This window comes from Diadema setosum, chromosome 18 (assembly GCF_964275005.1).
Source record: "Diadema setosum chromosome 18, eeDiaSeto1, whole genome shotgun sequence".
Taxonomy (NCBI): Eukaryota; Metazoa; Echinodermata; class Echinoidea; order Diadematoida; family Diadematidae; genus Diadema; species Diadema setosum.
In genome coordinates this window covers 2,459,792-2,481,735 of record NC_092702.1, presented here as the reverse complement: position 1 = coordinate 2,481,735, position 21,944 = coordinate 2,459,792, and the positions used below count along the sequence as shown (strand labels likewise).

The 21,944-nt window shown below is 39.2% G+C and overlaps 2 protein-coding genes across 2 annotated transcripts; both read left to right on the top strand.

Moving 5' to 3' along the window:
* Nucleotides 1–215: 215 nt before the first annotated feature.
* LOC140242037 (histamine N-methyltransferase-like) lies at nt 216–6,629 on the top strand. Its single transcript, XM_072321786.1, has 4 exons — nt 216–444; nt 2,059–2,322; nt 2,824–3,165; nt 5,898–6,629. The coding sequence occupies exons 2-4, from the start codon at nt 2,094–2,096 to the stop codon at nt 6,311–6,313; spliced, it is 987 nt and encodes a 328-aa protein (XP_072177887.1). The 5' UTR covers nt 216–444; nt 2,059–2,093; the 3' UTR covers nt 6,314–6,629.
* Nucleotides 6,630–9,910: 3,281 nt separating this feature from the next.
* LOC140242033 (lengsin-like) lies at nt 9,911–13,625 on the top strand. Its single transcript, XM_072321783.1, has 2 exons — nt 9,911–9,967; nt 11,921–13,625. Exons 1-2 carry the CDS (start codon nt 9,953–9,955, stop codon nt 13,286–13,288), a joined length of 1,383 nt encoding a protein of 460 aa, XP_072177884.1. The 5' UTR covers nt 9,911–9,952; the 3' UTR covers nt 13,289–13,625.
* Nucleotides 13,626–21,944: the final 8,319 nt, after the last annotated feature.

Here is a 21,944-nt window from a genome sequence, read left to right as displayed (position 1 = left end):
TCCTGAATAGCGAAAGATACAGACAGAGGGTTTGGAAGCCAGACTAAAATTGGCCGCGCAATTGGCCGCGCATTTGGCCCAGTTTGCGTTTACACCAAGAAAAGGCCGGGCTCGACCGCGGCTCGGCCGCGGCCGAGACCACCTCCAGAGCGAGGCCAAATGCGAGGCCAATTTTGGCCTCGCATTTGGCCTTTTGCGCGTTTACACTGAAGCGGGGCTGGGCACGGCCGCGGCCGAGCCGCGGCCGAGCCTCGCACTGTAAACGGGGTCATAGTCTCGACAGTCATACAAGAAGGACATCTTATATTTGAGCAGACAGCGCAACGATTGGCATCAAACGACTATTATTGAAACAAGGACAGGGAGTGTCTGTGCCTTTGCATTGCTCTTACGAGATACGCAAACCTTATTCCGTCTTAATCGACATGTTGACTCACGTGTGAGGTAATAATCTGTCTTTGTAATTAGTAATCATTCTATCGTGGAGAACATTTTGATGTGCGAACTATATTATACGGAGGATCATAACAGGCCAACATTTTCCCTCAGCATTTTGTATAATCCTGTCCGCATGACGCTGCACGTGATTGACTAAAATGTTGCATAATAACCAGCGCCCAAGTCTACAAGGTAACTCTTCCATGTGGTCCAAACTACAGTGTATTGTTATGAAGCAAATGGCGGCAGATTCGTGCAACCGTTTAGAACAATGCACGTCCTTTGCACTGAGCGAAACACGGGATCCATGGACTTTACACGCACTTGTCTAAATACAGGGCATGTGGTTTGCAATGTCTCTCCATAAAGGGGGCAGCATAACAGGTTGCATTTTACTGGAGGAAAGATTTTATGACAAACAACCCAACGCTCATTAATATTCATATCTGCACTGTGGACGATGTCTCGGCCTTTTCTTGTTGAAAATCCTCCAAATTTCATTGTGGACGATGTCCCAGCCTTTTCTTGCTGAAAATCCTCCAAATGTTAGTGGTCATATTGTACTCGAAACTAACACACACGCATGAGCGGGGAAAAAAAAATCAGCTTCGGAGCAGGGAATATTGACTGTGGAACTGAAAAGACCAGATAGAAGTTAAATCGAGATTGCACCTTGTTACTTAAATATTGACCTCGGGCTCAATGTAAAGTGGGTCAACCGTTGGTGTAAGGAAAAGCAACCTGGGCCAGGGAAGGGGCGTTGTCCGAAAAGAAAATGTAATATACACTTGTTGATTCTTCTTCTTCTCCTACAGTCGAATAAGAGAAATCCTGCAGTGTATTCTCAAAACTTTTTCCAATGAGCTCTATTTTGCACAAGAAAGACCATTGGCGTCTTCGTTGTACCAGGTCGCTTCCATGCCTTTATGAATAACCTCAAGTCGCCTTTGTACCTTTCCGTCCTGAGTAAGGCAAGTTTGGTACAAGGCGACAAGGCGAGTTGGACCCACGTGTATTCTCGTAAAAGAATGCCTTACCGATTTCGAGAAATCGCATTTTTGTCCCGAACATGGTATAACCAACCATCTGGTTGCACGGTTAGATCTCTAAATATCATTGAAATATGTCTAGATTAACATGTTCTTAGATTAATAAAAGTGCAACCATTCATATTGCCGGTATGTATGACGTACACGATTTCCGTTCATCATAATGCTGTTTGCCAGCGCATAGAAGCAGAGTTGTTAATAATGAGCTCTCTACTTTTGCTGGATTTTATAAAGCAACGTTATAACAAACAAACAAACAAGCAAACAAAAACGCACACACACAAACCCAAACGCGTTGTTTCAAAATAACACTCTCTTTGGTTTAAGTCTCCGTTCCATATGATTACTGAGAAAGGATCGAAAATGGCTTGAAAAAGGTCTTTTTTATGATATAAAGTGTACGTGTACAGTGCATCCCCTCTTTCTCGGAGCACTTCCGACCATCAAACAATTCCAAATAGACCAAGGGTCGTTGCTCACTTTTATCGTTTTTAAACATTATCTGTTAATTCAACAGACACGTACAAGTGAATGAACATGCATTTAAATGGTTTCTTATTATTGTTTGTAGCTTAAGTTTTGGGGCCAAGTGTAACACACTGCAATATGTCGACAAGTCCCGAAGCTAGCCGAACGCCCGAAATGGAACCCCTTCGAGTCACCCATGAATACTACCCGGTGGCCTACGGAGCCTTCTGCGGCTCTTGGGGTGCCAAGATGGACATGTACAACTCTTGGGCTGACGGTGTCTTCACCAAGAAAGGGATTGATCTGCTACACCAGGCGTTCCCGGATGTTGAGGAGCTGAAAGTTCTAGGAGTCGGCAGCGGAGCCGGTGAGACCAAACGATGGGATCTAGGTTCATCACGACGTAAAAATTTATAAACTTATACTTCTGCAACCAGATCATAATCTGATAATGTCATTTGATATCAAATTGTTGTGAGACAAAGTGAAGCCCAAGATACATCAATGGCAGCATAGAAGCCGTATATAGGCCTATTCTTAATCGTTTCAGGCATAATCCATAATGATTTTTGTAAACGCCATTATTGTATTATTGTATTATTGTATATACATTATGATTATGATCTTGATTATTTTGCATTGAATGACTGCAGGACAACGTTGGCTAGAATGAAGACAACTCTTCTGATGGTCGCAGCATTGGAATACAAAACTCGAAAAGTCAGGGAATCTCAGCAGGAAAAAAAAAATGACGCCACTCGTCACCCCCTCCCCTTTCTCTCTCTTACCAAAAAATAAGAAAATTAAAATAAATAAATAAATGTAGCTTTAATGATGCTGTGTCGGTTGTCATTGACAATCTTTACAGGTGAGGTAGACTGTTGTCTACTGCAGCGGTTGGCCCTGTCGTTTCCAGTCATTTTGAATACCGTCGTTGACCCTTCGTCTGAGATGACGTCCAGATATAACGACCTGGTTCAGCAGAAAAGGTCTTCTCTCTCAGGGGTCCGCTGCTCCTTCGTCAACGCTCTCGTGCAGGACTTCCTCGCGGAGCTGGGGGCGTCGGAAACTGGCGGGCAATCGAAGAAGCGGTTCCATTTCATACATGCCATCCACTCCCTCTACTACATGGACGAATTAGAGCGCGCCATTTCAGAGTTGTATTGGGCCCTCGAAGAGGGGGGCATCATGCTTATATCCGTTATGCCAGGTACGATAACATTAAAGCCATTTTTTAAAATTTGCAGATAAACAAAAACCCTGTTTTAGTACTTCCAAATATTTTTTAAATGTGAGTCAGGGATAGTAACAACCAATGTAAAAATGTTAATCAGTAAATTCAATGTTGAGTATCATTAGATTTAAATATGCAAAATGTGAACAATAGTTATGATAAAATTGTTTCTAGATTTAACGGTTTAAAGTTGTGGTTTGTTTGAGGAAAATAGGGTTATCTCATTATATTTTATGCTTTGTGGCAAAAAAAAAAAAAGATATATATGGTAGGATGTTTTGTGTTACAACTGACCCACACATATTCATCAAATGTGAGAACTCGGACATTTTTTAAAATCGCTACTCCCATTGGTATTATACCTTTAACGCGCTCGGGACCACAACTGTTCAAAATCCCACTAGGGTAAATTGCACGGTCATGATGACGCTTTGATATATTTCATGCTACAGTTAGTATACAATATTTTCCCTCGGTGTCTCCAATAGTATAATCGTGGAGTCAATTTCATGCTTTTCATTCTATTGTTTTTAATTATCATATTCGAGATAAAAGATTTTTAAAAACAAGAAGGGAAAATATGAGACGCGAATTCGTGGGGTGGATGCGATGTTGTAAAAAGATATCCCACAGGGACCGTACGAAGCAGCGCGCGATGTCAAAATTGCTTTGTTACATTTTACAGAGTTACTGTCACCGAACTTTTAGTTCAGTGGTTACTGTACGGAGCAGCGCGCGTTGCCAGAATTTCTGTGTGATGTCACAATTGGTGTATTACACTTAGCAGCGCGCGATGTCAGAATTGTTTTATGGTGTCACAATTGCTTTGTTACATTTCACAGAATGATTGACTGTGCTGAGAAGCGCGCGATGTCAGAATTTATGTGTGATGTCACAATACCACGCAGCGCGCGATGTCAGAATTGCTTTGAGATGTCAACAAAATCGCTTTGTTACATCATTTCACAAAATAGTGCACTGTTCTGAAAATGTCTTAAACGGTGGCGTCATTTTCCATATAGTAATTATATGGTATACGATGGAGTGTCAAACAGGCTAACATTCTCAAATAGTTGACAATACATGAAGTAAAGCTCTGTCATCCTATCACTAGATGATAAACTTTTTATCCAAAGTGTGATTGAAAATACATAAATCACGTGAAGTCCTTTCAACCAGTAGAGAATATTTTAAGGCATTATTTACCATTTGCAGATGAAACAAAAACCCTGCTTTTGTGCTTTATAATAGTTCTAAAATGTGAGTCATGGATAGAAACAACCAATGTAAAAATGTTAATCAGTTTAATCAATGTTAAGCATTGTTAATATATAATATACAAAATGTGAACAACAGTTAGAATAAAATTGGTTCTATAATAAACCGTCTACAGTTATCATGGTTATGGTTTATAGAGAAAATAGTCATATCTCCTTGTACTCAGTATGTTATAGGCTTTATTGCGAAATTTTTATATGGTAGGATGTTTCGTGATGCCATTGACCTACACATCTGCGTAAAATGTGATAACTCGAACATTTTTAAATCACTGCTCCCAATGGAAAACAGTACGATTAAATCAAAGATATAATACCTTATATTTAGAAACTCCAATGCCGTCTGGTCACGTGAACATCTTTGTCTATCCAGATCTAAGACCAGTGTCGCAGAACATGACATTTTCCAAATAGTACACTGTTTGTAAAATGATGTCACAAAAGCATTGTGCCACCGCAAGCTGCTTACTGCGATTACTTTGTGAAATGTTACAAGACAATAAGAACAACGCCGAACAATTCTGACATCTCGTACTTTGTGAAAAAGTACATATTTGTTATTAAGTTGTCTCATTGCTACCGCCCCCCCCCCAAAAAAAAAAAAAACACAAATACACTGTCATTGATCTCATTAGACTTTGATTCATATTAGAGAGACCTCTACTCATCATTATCTTCGTAGACAAGGGTTGCGGATTTCTTGAAGCCCTCTATATTGGTTATACGGAGTGTCTGACGGTGTTTTATTTTCCATAGTTGCTCAATTCAAAGCCGGAGAAATGGGGGGGGGGGGTTGCTGCTCGTTATTCCGAAGGTTCGATATTCCGAAGGTTCGTTATTCCGAAGGTTCGTTAATCCGAAACACGCAAATTCCCTATACCTAGAGGTTCTTTAATCCGAAAATGAAAAAGGGTTCGTTAATCCGAACATTTGTGGCGTTATTCTGAAGGTTCGTTATTCCGAAGATTTGTTCATCCGAAAATGAAATTCGGAAAAACGAACCTTCGGAATAAGGAATCTTCGGACTGAAGAGCCTTCGGAATAACGAACCTTCGGAATAACGAGCTGTAACCGAAATGGGGACAATATCATTACAATACTTTAATGAACCAGTCGGCTTTGGACAAAACCAAAACAATAGTCATTACCAGGTATGCCGCATACACGCTTTCTCTGCCTCATTTCAGTGTTCAGTTGCGTTACCTCTCCGTCTTCCTCTCTCTTGTTTTTGTTTTTGTTTTTGTTTTGTTTTTTTCAGCGGGAGGGGATTTTCCTTTTCCAATTTTACCTCCCTCCACCTTGATCACTGCAATTAAAATGTCAGAATTTGTAGGGTTCTGAACGAAATTTCATTTAAAGTTTCACTTAAGTGATATTTGTCTTCTTTTCTTCCTTTTTTCTTTTTTACTTTTATATACTTTACCGCGACAGATGACCACACACTCCGTCGTTTGTGGAACCGATTTCCTTTCATCGGAAGCGAACAAACCAATGGTCCGAAACTCAATAATTGGAAGTCCAGTGACGTCATCGAAGTTTTGAATAAGTTGGACATCCCCTTCTCCTGCTTCACGCGCGAGTGGCGACCAGACATGTCTGCTTGCCTTGACCCATCCTCGGATACTGGCAACAAAATACTGGATTTCATCACGCACACAATTCACTTCCGGGACACAGCGCCTGCGCAGCTGCAGGAAGACATATTTTCCTTTCTCCGGAGTATATGTCCTTCACCTCAAAGTCCAGAAAAGGTGGACAGTGATGCTGCATCAGAAGAGTGCACTGAACACGAGAACTGTATTGCCTTCATACGGGACTTCGTTTCTATATTCGTACAGAAGCCATAGGCTTGTTGAGCAAGTCTGTAATAGCTGATTATTCGTCCTGTTCACATAGGTAATTATGTATAGAGCATTGTGGTATGCCTTTTCTATGACTCAATGAATCTTGTCTATAGCATACATTTACTGTATTTCGCATCTAATTATTCATATTTCTGGAAAGATGAATGTATGATTTATGTCAATTAAACTATGAGCCAAGTACAACAGCCAACAGTTAGGTAACCATTATCAACGTTTCCGACTTTGTCATTCCGAAATTTGCATATCAATATCTTGCTCTGATTACGTAGCTGACAAAGAAAACTTCAAATCCCTACATTATGCTATCAGTAAAAAAAAAAAAAAAAAAAATTAAAATGATAAATATATATATATATATATATATATATATATATATATATATACATATATTATACTCTTTCTCCCTCTCCCTTTAATACGGGTATCTTTTGTTATTTTTTTTATAGAGTGAATATTGCGATGTTGTATTTCACAAATTATTCAATTTCTGGCCTCGTGTAAGAATTACATTAGATCACAAGATTGAAGAGATCGCATTATACAACTCCACAAAATCAAACGTACTGTATATGCGTCTTTGTAAAAATACACGGCCCTGATTTGCCCCGATTATCGTAGATGTTGTAGATGAAATATACGGCAGGAAGTTACCATCTCCGAGTACAAGCTGACCAGCTGGTGCCGGAGGCTATGAAACGAATAGATTGATTTATGTAGGATGAGTGAATAAAGAAATGAATGACTGGATTAATGAATGATGAAATTCTGCCGCCTGTTAGCTAACTTCCATTAAAGAGTCTGAGTCCATGTCACCAATTCTCCGTTCTTTCATTGGCTGCCAATCGAAAAAAAGAAATGTTTTGGGTTTTTTTTAGATTCTGTTATTGGTTCATATTCGGTTCACTCTCTTTCTCCTGCATACCTGCGTGACTCTAAATACAACCCGACACGAAGTCTACATTCGTTACCAGATGCGCGTGCTGTTACTTGAAACACCCAGAATGAAACATAGATGGGGGGGGGGGGGGGGGGTCGTGCTTTCTAAATAATCATCAACAGAAACATTGAAATCCAAACTGAAAACATATTGTATTCCTCTCATATTGAGGATAACATAACTGCAATTCACAATGTTAGGTAAAATGTGTTCCTTTTCAGGTATGTGTTTGCCTATATTAAATTGTTTGGTATTTTCTTCCCTGTTTCATACTTACGGCCTACATGTATTTTTCTTGAAGCACTATGGAAGCACCGAAGGTGGACCTGTGCGCTAATGGCCACTATCATAATAATTTTTGTTCTTATTAGTCTGAGACGTTGACCATTATAACAGCTGTAAAAATTAGGTGTTTCGCGCCTGCCTTCATTTAGTTTGATTCACATTGCAATTATGTAAACTCTTAACACCACTTTCGCGATCATACAGGCGGTACAATTCTATTACGTATTTTCTCTCCTCTCTAAACGAGGAAATAAGTGATTGGCTCTTTGATTTCATTGTATTCGTTCAAATACTTCAAAGTATATACCGTATAGTGGACGCGTTCATTATACATGTACTATATAACATTACAGTTGTATTGTTTTCGGTCAGGTATAGTGTAAGGCCTACATGCAATGGAAAGTGCAGAAATAAAATCAAACTGAACTGAACTATGCCGAACTAGTTATATGGTTTATTGCTTCTGTTCATATGGCATAATATATACCCGGAACCGAAATCAACCGCTTAATTTTCACAGTTTATTAATAAATATGCCATGGGTGTTTACTAGTACTTTTTCGTACATAAACTGTTGAAACAATTTTTAATGAACACAAAAAGTTGTGATCATCTCTTTGGTTGTGACCTTCAGACTCGTGCACAGTCTTTGCTGTTTTTTTTTTAACATTGTAATCAGCAGAAGCATGACTCAAATATTTTCGAAAACATGACAAGTTCTGATAGGATTTTGCTACATTTCATTTTGTCAGATTGAGGGAACAAACCTATAGGGACCTACATGTACTATACCATAAGACATACGGGCACTCAAATAAAGATTACAAATCAGTAAGTCTGCTTGAATTTGCTTAGAAGGGGGAGGGAGCAGATTGGCCCTTTGCTTTTGTCGTGACAAACAAAAATTATCTGACAAGTCATCACTGCACAAGATGTCCCTCCGGTCTTTTTTATTTTCCAACACAATCATGAAATTCGGAGAATCTCAATTAAAACCTTGCCTTATACTGTAGGTGTAAGTGTAACGCATTTTATGCAGAATTTTACGACTTATATCAAGAACCGACTGGATCCAGGTGACTTTTATCACTTTATGATAGTTATTTATGATAATTTGCCCCATAATTTGCTAACAGCAACGCTGCACCTGCCACAACAACAACAACAACAAGAACAACAACAAGTTTATCTGCACCATAGTGTTTGGTTGACACTGCATTTGAAGTGTAAAAGCTGTATTAATAATTGTTTCTTTGTTCTGTTCGTCAATACAAGTATATAGGCCTACACGGTCCCATTTATTTTCCTACGTCGATTCTGAAGTATGAATCATGTTATTCGCCTTGATAGTAGTAAAAACAAGAAAATGTCTTGAAAAGGCAGTGTGGGTACCTGTGTAGCGGGCTGTGGATTTAGAGAGAGTGATCGAGATTGATTGGTTAATCAGGTACGCCCCTACATTTAAAACAAGAATGATGCCAATACATATCACCGATTTATATTTCTTTATTCAAATCTCATATACAGTGGCACGATACAAAAGGCAAAAATGAATTATCATCACATATAAAATAAACTTCTGAGGTATAATTCATGTGTTTGTTTGTTTTTTTATTAGAACATTCATACAATCATATAAAGAATCACACTACAAGGTATTTACAATAATTACAAATGATTTGTGTGATTAAAACAACAAAATCACAGAACATAAAAAAGAGACTTAGCAGAAAAAAAAAATGAGAAAGAAAAGAGCAGAAAATTAATTTACTAATCGGATATTATCGGATTATCGGAAAAAACTGATAAATTTACAAGGCGAAGTACTCCTTGGAAAGTACTAGTACCATACGGGTTGCAGTTGACACGCGTGAGTTTTCTCTGACGGACCACGCCCATTTTGGGTCGACAAGTCCCACCCAGTTTAGTCTGGGCTCCGTCCCCTTTTCCTTGGTGCGATCATGGTCCATGGTGCGATAAACCAAGAGAGGGCGCAAATTTTCTGATTGCGATAATAGGGAGACTGCGCGCCCAACGAGGTGTTTCTCGGGTATCGCAGTTCTCGGCGTATCGCAATCCTCTGGTGTCACGCCCTCATACGGCTTGTCGCGCGTACACTGAATCACCCCTACGAGTAAAAAGAGTCCAGAAGCTAGACTACACCCAGTTAGGTGAAGGGGCTGGAGATCGTAATGGCATCAGCGCGGTCTGGCCCAGGTACCGCTTATCGTACATGTTCGGGGGGCCTTGGAGAAATTTTTATGCCGGATGCGGCCGCGGTACGGGTTGGTGCCGGTGTCGCTACGCACGCACGGACGGACGGTACGGAGAGAGAGAGAGTAGCGCCATCGCGCCAGCAGGAGTAGCTTCGATCACCGACTAGCTTGCTCTGACCAGAAATGTACCGAAATAAGGTATGATCAGATTTTATTTTATTTTTCTACATTGATTCCGGAATCTATGAATCATAAATTGTGCTACGTGTAAATAAAGTGTGGCTTGATTTAGCAGTAAAACTAGAGAATTGCTCGTGTAACCGCAGTGATACGCATACGTGCATTGATTGTGAAATGAGGATAGTGCTGGCAGATACTCAGTCCCTCATGCTGCATTTGATGTCGGGGAATAACCATGAGGTTGAATTGAGCTGACTGACTGATGTGATGAACTCGTAAGATATGATAACCTCACGATCGAAGAACACTCCATTTCATACAACTGGTATGCCCCAGCAATCATACCCATTACGCGTAATACTAACGGGTATGATTGCTGGGGCATATCACCAATAGTATGAAATGGAGTGTTCTTCGATCGTGAGCCTGTGAGGTTATCATTATCAATAGTGTATATCTGGAGCATGGAGCAAAACAATGTCCCAAATACATGTTATGGCAGGGGTACACTGAATAGAATGTAGTGGTGAACGAGGGCTGTATGTGATAGGTATTATTACTTGCATGTGGGGCAGAGTGCGGTCTCTTCATTCAGGCCTTCTTGCTTGGTTTAAACTACAGTTGAACCTCTCTTATCCGGCCTCCCTTTATCCGGATCTCTCTATTATACGGACACAATCTCGCCGTGATTTTTGTTTTAATAATTATGGGAGGAAAGGGGGATTCCTAACTCCTTGAGAACTCCTACACAAACACACATGAATTACATATTACTTCGAACATGATTAACATACATTACATCAAATTTCCTTCCAAATTGCTTACCTTCAGACATTTTAACATCCCCAAACATCCCCAAATGTAACAATGAATGGTTTTAGTATACACATTACTACATGTGGTACTACAATTCGCTACATCAGTACATGTGTATGTATATGTACGTGTATAAAGCATTGAGTCTCCCGTATCCGGCCAAATCCCTTATCTGGATGAGCCCCGGTCCCGACTTGTGTGGATACGAGAGGTTCAACTGTATAATAAATGGTATTGCATTATTTTCCGTACCTTTAACTTGAACTCATTTTGCAAGCATAGCTCACAGGGCCAGACACCAGGGTAGAACTTGCATTACCCACATGTGGAGAACAATAATTCAGTAACCTACTGAATTTACATTGTTTTCCATTGTTAGCAGTGGAAAGTTAAAGATAATAGAACTAATAATATGTACCAGACATTATCAAGAGGTTTATTACTAAGTGTATGAGCCCACCATGAACTGCGACCAGCAGCTCCAAACACGTAGCGTAATGGGGCTGCGGACTGTAACATTCAGGATCATGTCAGGGGTAGTATCGCAGATAAATATCAACTTGAAATCGAAAAATTTCTTCAATTTGAAGACTTACAGGTGAAGTTGAAGTGTTGACAACATGTAACATGCAACGTTTGGTTCTACCAATAGTCCCTTTCTGTTCGAATTGATGACTTAATGTGACTCAGTCGAGAGGAACCTTGGAGAGCTACACTGAATTGATGGCCAGCGCATGCGCACACAGACGTCTTATCTGGTCAATTGATTTGAAATTTGTGCGCATGTGATGTGTGCGCATGTGCTGGCTGTCAATTCAGTGTAGCTCTCCAAGGTTCCTCTCGACCGAGTCACATTAAGTCATCAATTCGAACAGAAAGGGACTATTGGTAGAACCAAACATTGCATGCTACCTGTTGTCAACACTTCAACTTCACCTGTAAGTCTTCAAATTGAAGAAATTTTTCGATCTTAAGTTGATATTTATCCGTGATACTACCCCTGTCATGATCCTGAAATGCTACAGTCCGCAGCCCCATTACGCTACGCGTTTGGGGCTGCTGATCGCAGTTAGGTAGAATGGTAATAGCAAGTCAATTTTTTTTTCTCATTCACGTTCATTATTGAATTTTGTACTTTTTCTCTTGTGATCTTAGAATTGCGCAAGGTTTACCAGCACTCCACAAAAAATGTCGAGCCTTGAGACTGTGCAGGCCTTGATCGTGCAGAACAGCATCGCAGCGATTCGTTTTGAGGTGGTGGACATCCATGGCATCAGCCATTGCAGACTTGTTGCGTCTCGACACTTCCGCGACAAAGCAGTAGACGGGGCCAGTTTCTGTCTGAGGGCCTTAGTCTGCGATCCCAAGGGTGACACATTCCAGGGCAGTGGCTTCCTGGAAGATGATGATTGCATCACATACCCTGTGTTCGAGACTTTTCAGGTGCTTGTCTGGTGCCAGAGCACTGCCAGGATCCTGGTGGAGCCCACCATCGACGGCAACTTGATGCCGCAATTTCCGAGGTATGTTGCTCGCAAGCAGCTGGAGAGGTTGGCCGAATTTGGTTATTCCCTCTTCTCATCCCATGTGTATGAATTCTATCTGGTTGAGGAGAAGACCAAGGAAGTGGTGGACAAGAGCTACAACTATGCTGCCACATCCAGGATATGTAAACTTGAGGCCTTTGTGAACCTACTCCTAGCTTGTCTGCCCAGGGCTGGGGTAGATGTGGAATGCATAGATTCCGAGCGTGCTCCCGGTCAAATCAAGGTCACCTACAAGCCGGCCTTTGGAGTTGGGTCAGCCGACAATGCCCACACATTCAAAACAATGGTGAAGGAAATTGCCAGGAGGAATGGCTATGTAGCAACCTTCATGAGCAAGCCATGGCCTGACCAGCGAGGGAGCGCTTCGTATTTCTGTCACTCCCTTTGGAGTCTCAAAGAACACAGGAATATGATCTATGACTCTACATCTGAGTCCAATCTCTCTGGGGTGTGTGAGAAGTGGATTGCTGGAATTCTTTCCCATGCCCAAGCCATCACCGCATTGATGGCTCCAACAGTCAACTGCTACAGTCGCTTCATTCCCAGCTCCCTAGCACCAATCAATGTCTCATGGGGCATTGAAAATTGCACCTGTGCCATACGTGTGAAGGTGAAAGGTCCCAAGGGTTCCCTTATTGAGAATCGCATTCCCTCAAGTGGTAGTAATCCCTACATAGTTCTGGCAGCAACTGTTGCCGCGGGGCTTGATGGGCTAGCCAGCAACATACCGCTACAGGCAGGCACTGCTGGTGATGCGTACGAGCAAATGGACTTCTCAATGGAGTTTCCAGAGTTGCCGACAAGTCTTGAACAGGCCCTGAGTGTGCTGAAGTCAGATGCTGTCATAACAGATGCTCTAGGGAAAGACTTCATCGACTTTTATGTAGCTGCAAAAACTCATGAGTGTGAGCTGGCGAAGAAGGCCAGTACTGGCAATGACTCCTGGGAAGAGGAGATGTACTTTGATACTTTGTAAGTCATGTCACTGCACGATGGTGTGTGCTGTTTCAAATGGTGCTTGCTGTAGCTACTTTATTACACAGCCAAGCTGGAGGTCTTGAATATAATTGTGACCGTGCATTACAAAACAAACAAAAAGTCGCACTCCTTGATTTTATGTGAGGACTCAAAATAGGTGAAATGGGTCAACTAAGTTAATCTTGAGTTTTTTATATTTCCTGAAAGAACTGTCTTTCTTCTACACTATTCTTTAGTTTTGGATAATAACACGAATGGGAAAGTGTGTTTTCCGCAGTTTTTCTTCAACTCCTTTTTGGGGGAGAATAGAATGATCAGGTACACTGTACGTATCAGAGGCCCCTTTTCATTTTTTGAAATCCTTTGTACACTCTTCACTTCCAAGTCTAATAACTTTTGAAAGGATAATACTACTGACTGCTTTGAAAGTTGGCATTAATCATGGACAGAATGTGTTAATAGAATGTGCTCAATTTCAGCTTAATCCTATAATCCCTTCATAGTTGTTGCTCTGATGTTTGTCATCCTGTGTTTTGTCCCTTTCATCGCACAGCTAGCATGGCTTGGTTAAGCGCTTGAATAGACCCTGTACCTCAGAGCCTCTTTTCTCAGTTCACACTTTTTCAGAGTGTGTGCTTTCTTTCCAGTATTTAGGTAGGTTAGGGGAGTCCATTTGAAATGAGTTATACATCATTTTAAAGCTTAGAGTCTGCTCTTTCAGAATGTCCCCATAACTAAAAATCTATGTCTGGCGACTTTTTATTGGTTTTGTGATGCAGGGTCACATATATGTATGGCGATATAGGCTACAAGTCTTTATCATGTGCACTTATTTTTCATCACAGATGCATAAAGTCTATGTAAATTTTAACTCAGTCAGATGCGAGTGAAGTTATGTTGTATTGACTGAGTATGAGCTACTTATCTTCTTGCTCAAAGTAGTTCCTTCCATTCCTTAAAGTTTGGAATTAAGCACTCAAATGTTTCTTTACGTCGAACAAAAACTTATCCGATAATCATTCAGTTTCTCTGTCATATGATGTGAAACACAAACCAATTATTGCTTCATTGTCATCATCACCTGCATGAGATGTGACACCACTGATTCTTGAGTCAGTCAAGTTAAAGAAAATTGTTCTGAGATGTTTGTCTTAGTTTTATAAAGCTTTGATTTTACGATATATGTATGTAGGTTAAGTCTGCACAGGGTTGATGTCAGCTATAACCCCATTTAGAGCATGTACACATGTATGCCAGAGTCTTGCTGGAACTTATATGCTGTATACAAATTTGTATGTAGTACAATGTAATTTATTCTCATAACCCAAAACGGTATTTGCCAAACACTCCTGCAAGTCTTTGCCGGGATTATCCATTTACAGTCATATGATTGGAGGCCATGAGCTTTGCTCAAATGCTTGATGTTGGTTGCATTTTGGGTCTCTGGTACCAGCTAACTCCAAACCCTGAATCCATATTGTAGTATTGTATGAACCAAGCCATGCAATCAGGTGCATAATGTAGATATACAGGATCCTACATTATACATAGCAACTGTCCAACTGATGAACATGCATTACTAGTTGACTGTATGACTATGTATGAATGACTTTAACGTGTTGAGGACGGATTGATTTTGCTACAACATGCATTTCCCATTGACACTTCCCCGAGTATACTTGGGACTCGTCCTCAATGGGTTAATGTTTGTAATCCAGCCACAAGAAAAAAAAAAAAAAAAAGTTTCTTACTCCACTCAGTGTTTACACATGGCTGGAATTTTCACACAAGGTCCAAAGGTTTCCTTGCATCTTTATTGTCTCTCACTGTCACTGAAAATACTTCGTATCAAATTTCTTGATGAGTACTCAACAATTTCAGGCATACTGTACAAAGGAAAGAGGGTTTGCACTAGTGCTGAATAGAAAATCACAGCTGTTCAATAATAGTGGCATTAAATGACTGCTCCTCTCTTAATTTAGTTGTCATTGAAAGTTCTGTGAATTATATAGTTTTTTGTTCCATTTTTCTTGATCTCTAAGGATGATTAATGTTTGTATTGATTAGTGTAGCAGCCACAGATGTAAATATCTAACATCATTATTGGTAGCGTTAGTGTATGTGGTATTTAGAAAGAAATAAAAATGAACCAGTGCAACACCATGAGATGACATCTCTCACATTAACATTTTTTTTTAAGGGTGGGATGATTAAAAATGCTTTGATTACAAATCATTTGTGTTGTATGTTCAACTAGTCGTGACAAAGCATTATTCTACAAATTGTATCTGCTACACTTCCAGTTAAAGGTTCGGCAGCAACCCAAACTTTTTATAGATGTAAGAAAAATCTGTCTTTTAATCATGATTGTAATCAAGATAATCAGGTCGCATCTTCAAGCAAATCACTGTAATCAAGATTGTAGAGTCTAGATTTGCTTATCAAGGTCCTGAGGTGTTTCAAATGTTTATTTGTTCAGTTTGTGGTGTGCACTTTCTGTCTAAAAGGCTTGACCTATACAACATCGAGGAGGCGGAGCCTAGCTCAATCCTACATCTACTTCAGCCCACAGACCACCCATCTGAATGTTTTGTAACTCAAGTCAAGATTACAATCATTATTCTCAAAGGTTATTATGAGAGAGATTTTTCTATCGTCTGAAAGAGCTCATAGTCTGCATTACTTCGACACTTTAAATAGTCTTCTGTGATCATAGATTTCCAGTTGAAATTTTGTTTTCAACCTATCACATGAATTCAGGTATTCCTCACATTGTATTTTATTGAAACCACACCTTTTGTTTTAATACTCTATTTTTTTCTTCATGTCATCATTGGATGTGTAATTCAAATGTATGAACTACACAAGCGTTTTGTTTCTTCAAAGCACAAAGCAGTACTAATCACATTTCTTTCACCTTTATATTTGATGATAGACAGTGCAGAAATGACAAATAACAATTCGACTGGAAGATTCATGTCTGGATAGGATATTTATGTGTTGTTGTTTTTTTATCCTTTTTCTAGACTGTCTGGTGAATGGCTATGCCCAGAAGGTTATTTCATTTTCATTGCTTTAATCTCACATGTGCCTATAGATTTTTTTTTTTTTTTTTTTATGAAAATACTTTACGTGTATAGTATTTGAAAGTGGTGTAAAACTTGATCTCAGTACAAAATATTACCTCTCAAATTATCAGCTGTCAATGCTATAGTCTTCATCAGCAGAATGACCATCACAATGATCGAGGCGAAGACACATCATTCTGCTGATGAAGGCTATATTGTTGACAGCTGACAATTTTGGAGGTAAATATTTTGTATTGAGATCAAATGTTTATCACCATTTTCAGACGAGCTTCTACTCTAACTAATAGCATGTATTCTATCAAAATGTGTGTGTTAATTTTTGAGTAGAAACTTTTTCTATGATGGAAGTCACATTCTATTTATTATGTCTCACAAGTACTAGCACTATCGAATGTAAGAGTATCACTGTACTTAAATGTTTATCGGCTTAGGCTACTAATATTACAGATATTATTATTATTATTTGACAAAGGCTGCACTACTTCAGCAATGCTATGTTTGACTGCACATTTTTGTGATTATGATCAATTTACTTTTCAAAGTATAAATGCCAACATAGAATCATAGCTTCGTTAGTTTTGATTGCTGGCTTGATTTTGTTCAAGCTCTAATTAGATTTTTCTCTCTTTTTTTATTTCCATACAAAGTGTATATCATCATTTTTTGTAATGGGTTGAAAGAATATTTATTACTCCTCTTGTCTGAAAGAAAAAGGCATGCAAACATACGTAAATGACCAAAGTCACAAAGTATAGTCGTCAGTGTATCATAACAGTTTGATGCACTGGTAAGTTTATGGTAAAGTACACCACATCACTGTCATTTCAAAACATAGGACTTCAGAGAAATTGGGTTACTATAGCACTGCATTGGCAGGCTTGATCAAGAGTGATTTTGGCACCATGATATGTGTAGAAATACATGTATACACTTATTGCAGTATAGAAAATTAATATTATAATTATTTAGATTTTATTAATGATGATGTTGGTGATGATAATAATTATAATGATAATAATAAAAAAGAATAAAGTTATTATTATTATTGTTGTTGTTGTTATCATTATGGATAAAGAAGAGGAGAGCAAGTCTAGCCAAACTCTAAAATAACACAAAGTTTGGCTAAAAACAACCTGGAATTTAGCATGTGAAATTTATATTCACTCTTCTCTTAGTTTTCTATTCTTCAGAGGTATTTGAAGAGACAGTTTATTCATATGCAATGTACATGTACCAAGTACAACGTACATCTGTTTGATATATTTATGTTCACTTGTCACCAACTAACCTTTTATGCATTAAAAACAAAAAACAAAAGACGCATCCACAATATTCTGTCTTGTTATGTGTTGCATTAGTGTTTCTGCAATAAGCAAGCTATGTTTTCCTTTTATGTTTGTTTTGAAGCGCTCAGTCTATGTATTCACATGTACAAAATCTATCACCAAGTGTGATTTTTGTCGAGCCCACCAGAGGTGTTGGGAGACTAAGGGATCGCCTGCGGCGCCTGTCCGTCCGTGACGCTACACAAACTTGAATAACTCTCTACCGAGGACTTCAATTTCAATCAAACTGGGAGGGAAGAGTGATTATACAAAGATACCGGTACACATTTTACCAAACATTTAGGGCACCTCAAGGTCAAAGGTCACAGGCAGAGGTTAATGAACTTTCGGGCCCAATGTTAAGTTTTTACGGCGCATTTCGATTATGGCTCATAACTTTTGATGTATATGTCCGTTTGTGACCAAATTGGGTGGTAGATGTCCCTTAGGGAGTTGAATGTCACCACAAGGTCAAAGGTCACAGACAGGGGTCAACGAACTTTTAGGGCCCAATGTTGTGTTTTTACGGCGTGTTTTGATTATGACTCATAACTTTTGATCCCTTTGTCCGTTTGTGACCAAACTTGGATGGTAGATGTCCCTTGGGAGTTGAAGGTCACCACAAGGTCAAAGGTCATAGGCGGGTCAATGAACTTCCGGGAGTTAGGAAACTTCTACGAGAATGGGTGAGACACAATTTGGCACTTGCCTTGTTCTATTATAACACTGTTATTACTTTGTTAGTACCCCACCTTTGCTAGGTGCCCATATATACCACCTGTGTCAAGAGGTCTTATCAGAGGGACAGTGTGGGTTGAGCTAGTTTTCCATGAGTGACAGTACATACTGTAAGTCCTACTCCCCCCCCCCCCCAAAAAAAAAAAAGAAAAAAAAAAAAAGACAACTGGACCCTCGGCAACGATAACTTTGAAAATAGTGAATCCAAATACAATTTCAGGGTATGAAATTATAACTTATTACCCACATCTTACAAAAAAAAAAAGAGAAAAACAGTTGATTTGCTTCAGTGGTAAAAGAGAAATGAGGATCTTTGAAGAGCATGTCAGGAATATCTTTACTCCAAGTTATGTCCATTGTGTTCACAGTTCCAAGAGCATCCAAGTGCTGGACTTGGATGACGTGCTTTACAACACCTTTTTCTGTGACCACTTAACCAAATTGAATGGGGTTTTCTGCAAAATGTAGGTTAGAAGTTAGTTTTATTCCCTGAAATATTCAGATTGTTGTAATCATTTTGAAAGTTATTAATGCGAAAATACGATTGTATTTTTTTTTTTTTTTGGGGGGGGGGGCGTACTGACATGTGCCGTAACATTTGAATCCCCAGGCCTCATCTACATATTATGACACAGTGTTCGTGATGTATCAGTGTAGTGAGTTTATCCATGTGGGTCAGAATGAGCGGAGTAGGGGAATATAGAAATTAAAGGCAGAGAATTTGAGTTACTTTAGTAATAAACAAATAAAGGAGAAAGAGAGAAATAGAGGAAGAATATTGAAATTTAGAAACAGAGAAAGTGGGTATATAGATACAAGTACATGTACATAAATAAATATGAATTGAGAGAAAGAGAGAGAGAGATGGGTATATGGATTAAGAGAGAGAAAGAGATAGAGAGACGGGGATAGATACATGTATGTACATGTACATTCTACTTTGTATATATATGATTTGAGAGATAGAGAGAGACAGAAGAAGAAGAAAGATAAAGAGAGAGAGAGAGTGGGAATAAGTACATATGTACATGATTTGAGAGAAAGAGAGAGAGAGGCAGACAGAGAGATTGATGTATATGAATTGAAAGACAGAAAAAGATGGGCATAAGGAGAATAAGAGTGGATATAGATATCAATTGAGAGAAAGAGAGGAGATAGGGAGGGTGGACATATTAATTGAGAGAGAGAGAGAGGGAGAGTGGGATGGAAAAATGAGTGAAAAATGAGATGAGTAAAGGAGAGACAGGTGCGTTGATGAGAAATGTGGTTTTGAGGCTATTGCATTTTTCGTCGCCGGTGCCATTCAATAATTCCGGAATCTTGCTAAATATCAAGTCTGCATTCTCTTCTCACAAACAACATAACATTGTACTATCAAAACAAATGATTGTAGCAGCTGGGATAACTGCATCTATGTGGGATGAAGCAGACAATAGACATTCAGCAAGGGAGGGAGAGACAGAAACAGAGACAGAGGGGGAGAGAGAGAGAGAGATGAGATAGGGAAACAATACCATAGAAGAATAATGTTTGGATTGATGCCTATAAATACCTAAATAATGCACAAAAATTCAATTCATATTTATTTATGTACATGTACTTGTATCTATATACCCACTTTCTCTGTTTCTAAATTTCAATATTCTTCCTCTATTTCTCTCTTTCTCCTTTATTTGTTTATTACTAAAGTAACTCAAATTCTCTGCCTTTAATTTCTATATTCCCCTACTCCGCTCATTCTGACCCACATGGATAAACTCACTACACTGATACATCACGAACACTGTGTCATAATATGTAGATGAGGCCTGGGGATTCAAATGTTACGGCACATGTCAGTACGCCCCCCCCCCCCCCCCCCAAAAAAAAAAAAAAAAATACAATCGTATTTTCGCATTAATAACTTTCAAAATGATTACAACAATCTGAATATTTCAGGGAATAAAACTAACTTCTAACCTACATTTTGCAGAAAACCCCATTCAATTTGGTTAAGTGGTCACAGAAAAAGGTGTTGTAAAGCACGTCATCCAAGTCCAGCACTTGGATGCTCTTGGAACTGTGAACACAATGGACATAACTTGGAGTAAAGATATTCCTGACATGCTCTTCAAAGATCCTCATTTCTCTTTTACCACTGAAGCAAATCAACTGTTTTTCTCTTTTTTTTTTGTAAGATGTGGGTAATAAGTTATAATTTCATACCCTGAAATTGTATTTGGATTCACTATTTTCAAAGTTATCGTTGCCGAGGGTCCAGTTGTCTTTTTTTTTCTTTTTTTTTTTGGGGGGGTGGGGAGTAGGACTTACAGTATGTACTGTCACTCATGGAAAACTAGCTCAACCCACACTGTCCCTCTGATAAGACCTCTTGACACAGGTGGTATATATGGGCACCTAGCAAAGGTGGGGTACTAAGAAAGTAATAACAGTGTTATAATAGAACAAGGCAAGTGCCAAATTGTGTCTCACCCATTCTCGTAGAAGTTTCCTAACTCCCGGAAGTTCATTGACCCGCCTATGACCTTTGACCTTGTGGTGACCTTCAACTCCCAAGGGACATCTACCATCCAAGTTTGGTCACAAACGGACAAAGGGATCAAAAGTTATGAGTCATAATCAAAACACGCCGTAAAAACACAACATTGGGCCCTAAAAGTTCGTTGACCCCTGTCTGTGACCTTTGACCTTGTGGTGACATTCAACTCCCTAAGGGACATCTACCACCCAATTTGGTCACAAACGGACATATACATCAAAAGTTATGAGCCATAATCGAAATGCGCCGTAAAAACTTAACATTGGGCCCGAAAGTTCATTAACCTCTGCCTGTGACCTTCTTGTAAGCGGTGATGTGGTGAATTTAATGAGCATGCATGTTTGGCAAAGTAGGCAATTACCCCCCCCCCCCCCAAAAAAAAGGAACAAAAACCAAAAACAAAACAAAACAAAACAAAAACGAAAATCAAACTGCCAGTCTCTGTAAAAGTACGGCCACTACTTACAACATATCATCTGCCCTTTTCATAAATGTATATTGAATTCAGATTTATGGTAACTTAATCTGTCAAGAGAGTCTGCAAAAGTACTCTGAATGCTGAAGGGAGTGGCTGCACCCCACATCTTTTGCTCTTAAAAAAGAAAAGAAAAAGAAAGCATAATTGTACAAACTCACAGCATCCACTACAAGTCAAATTTGCTTCTTCCTTCAAAATTTGAGAAGAAAATTTTCTGTTGATACAGGTCATGTTTTGACCTTATGCTGGTGAAAACATTTTCTTTTGCCGATAAAAGCATTTTGTGTTTGTCAGAGCTGAAGTGGTATAAGGACACCCACGTCTGCTAGACCTCAAATGTTTTCATAATAGTGTGGTCCAATTTCATTGTGAAAGTCTGAACTTATGTCCAGCTCATTAAACAAATTGCCTGTGAATATTGTAAGTATACATGTCTTAATTAAAAGCAAAAATAGCATACTAAAAGGAACGTATAAAAACAAGTT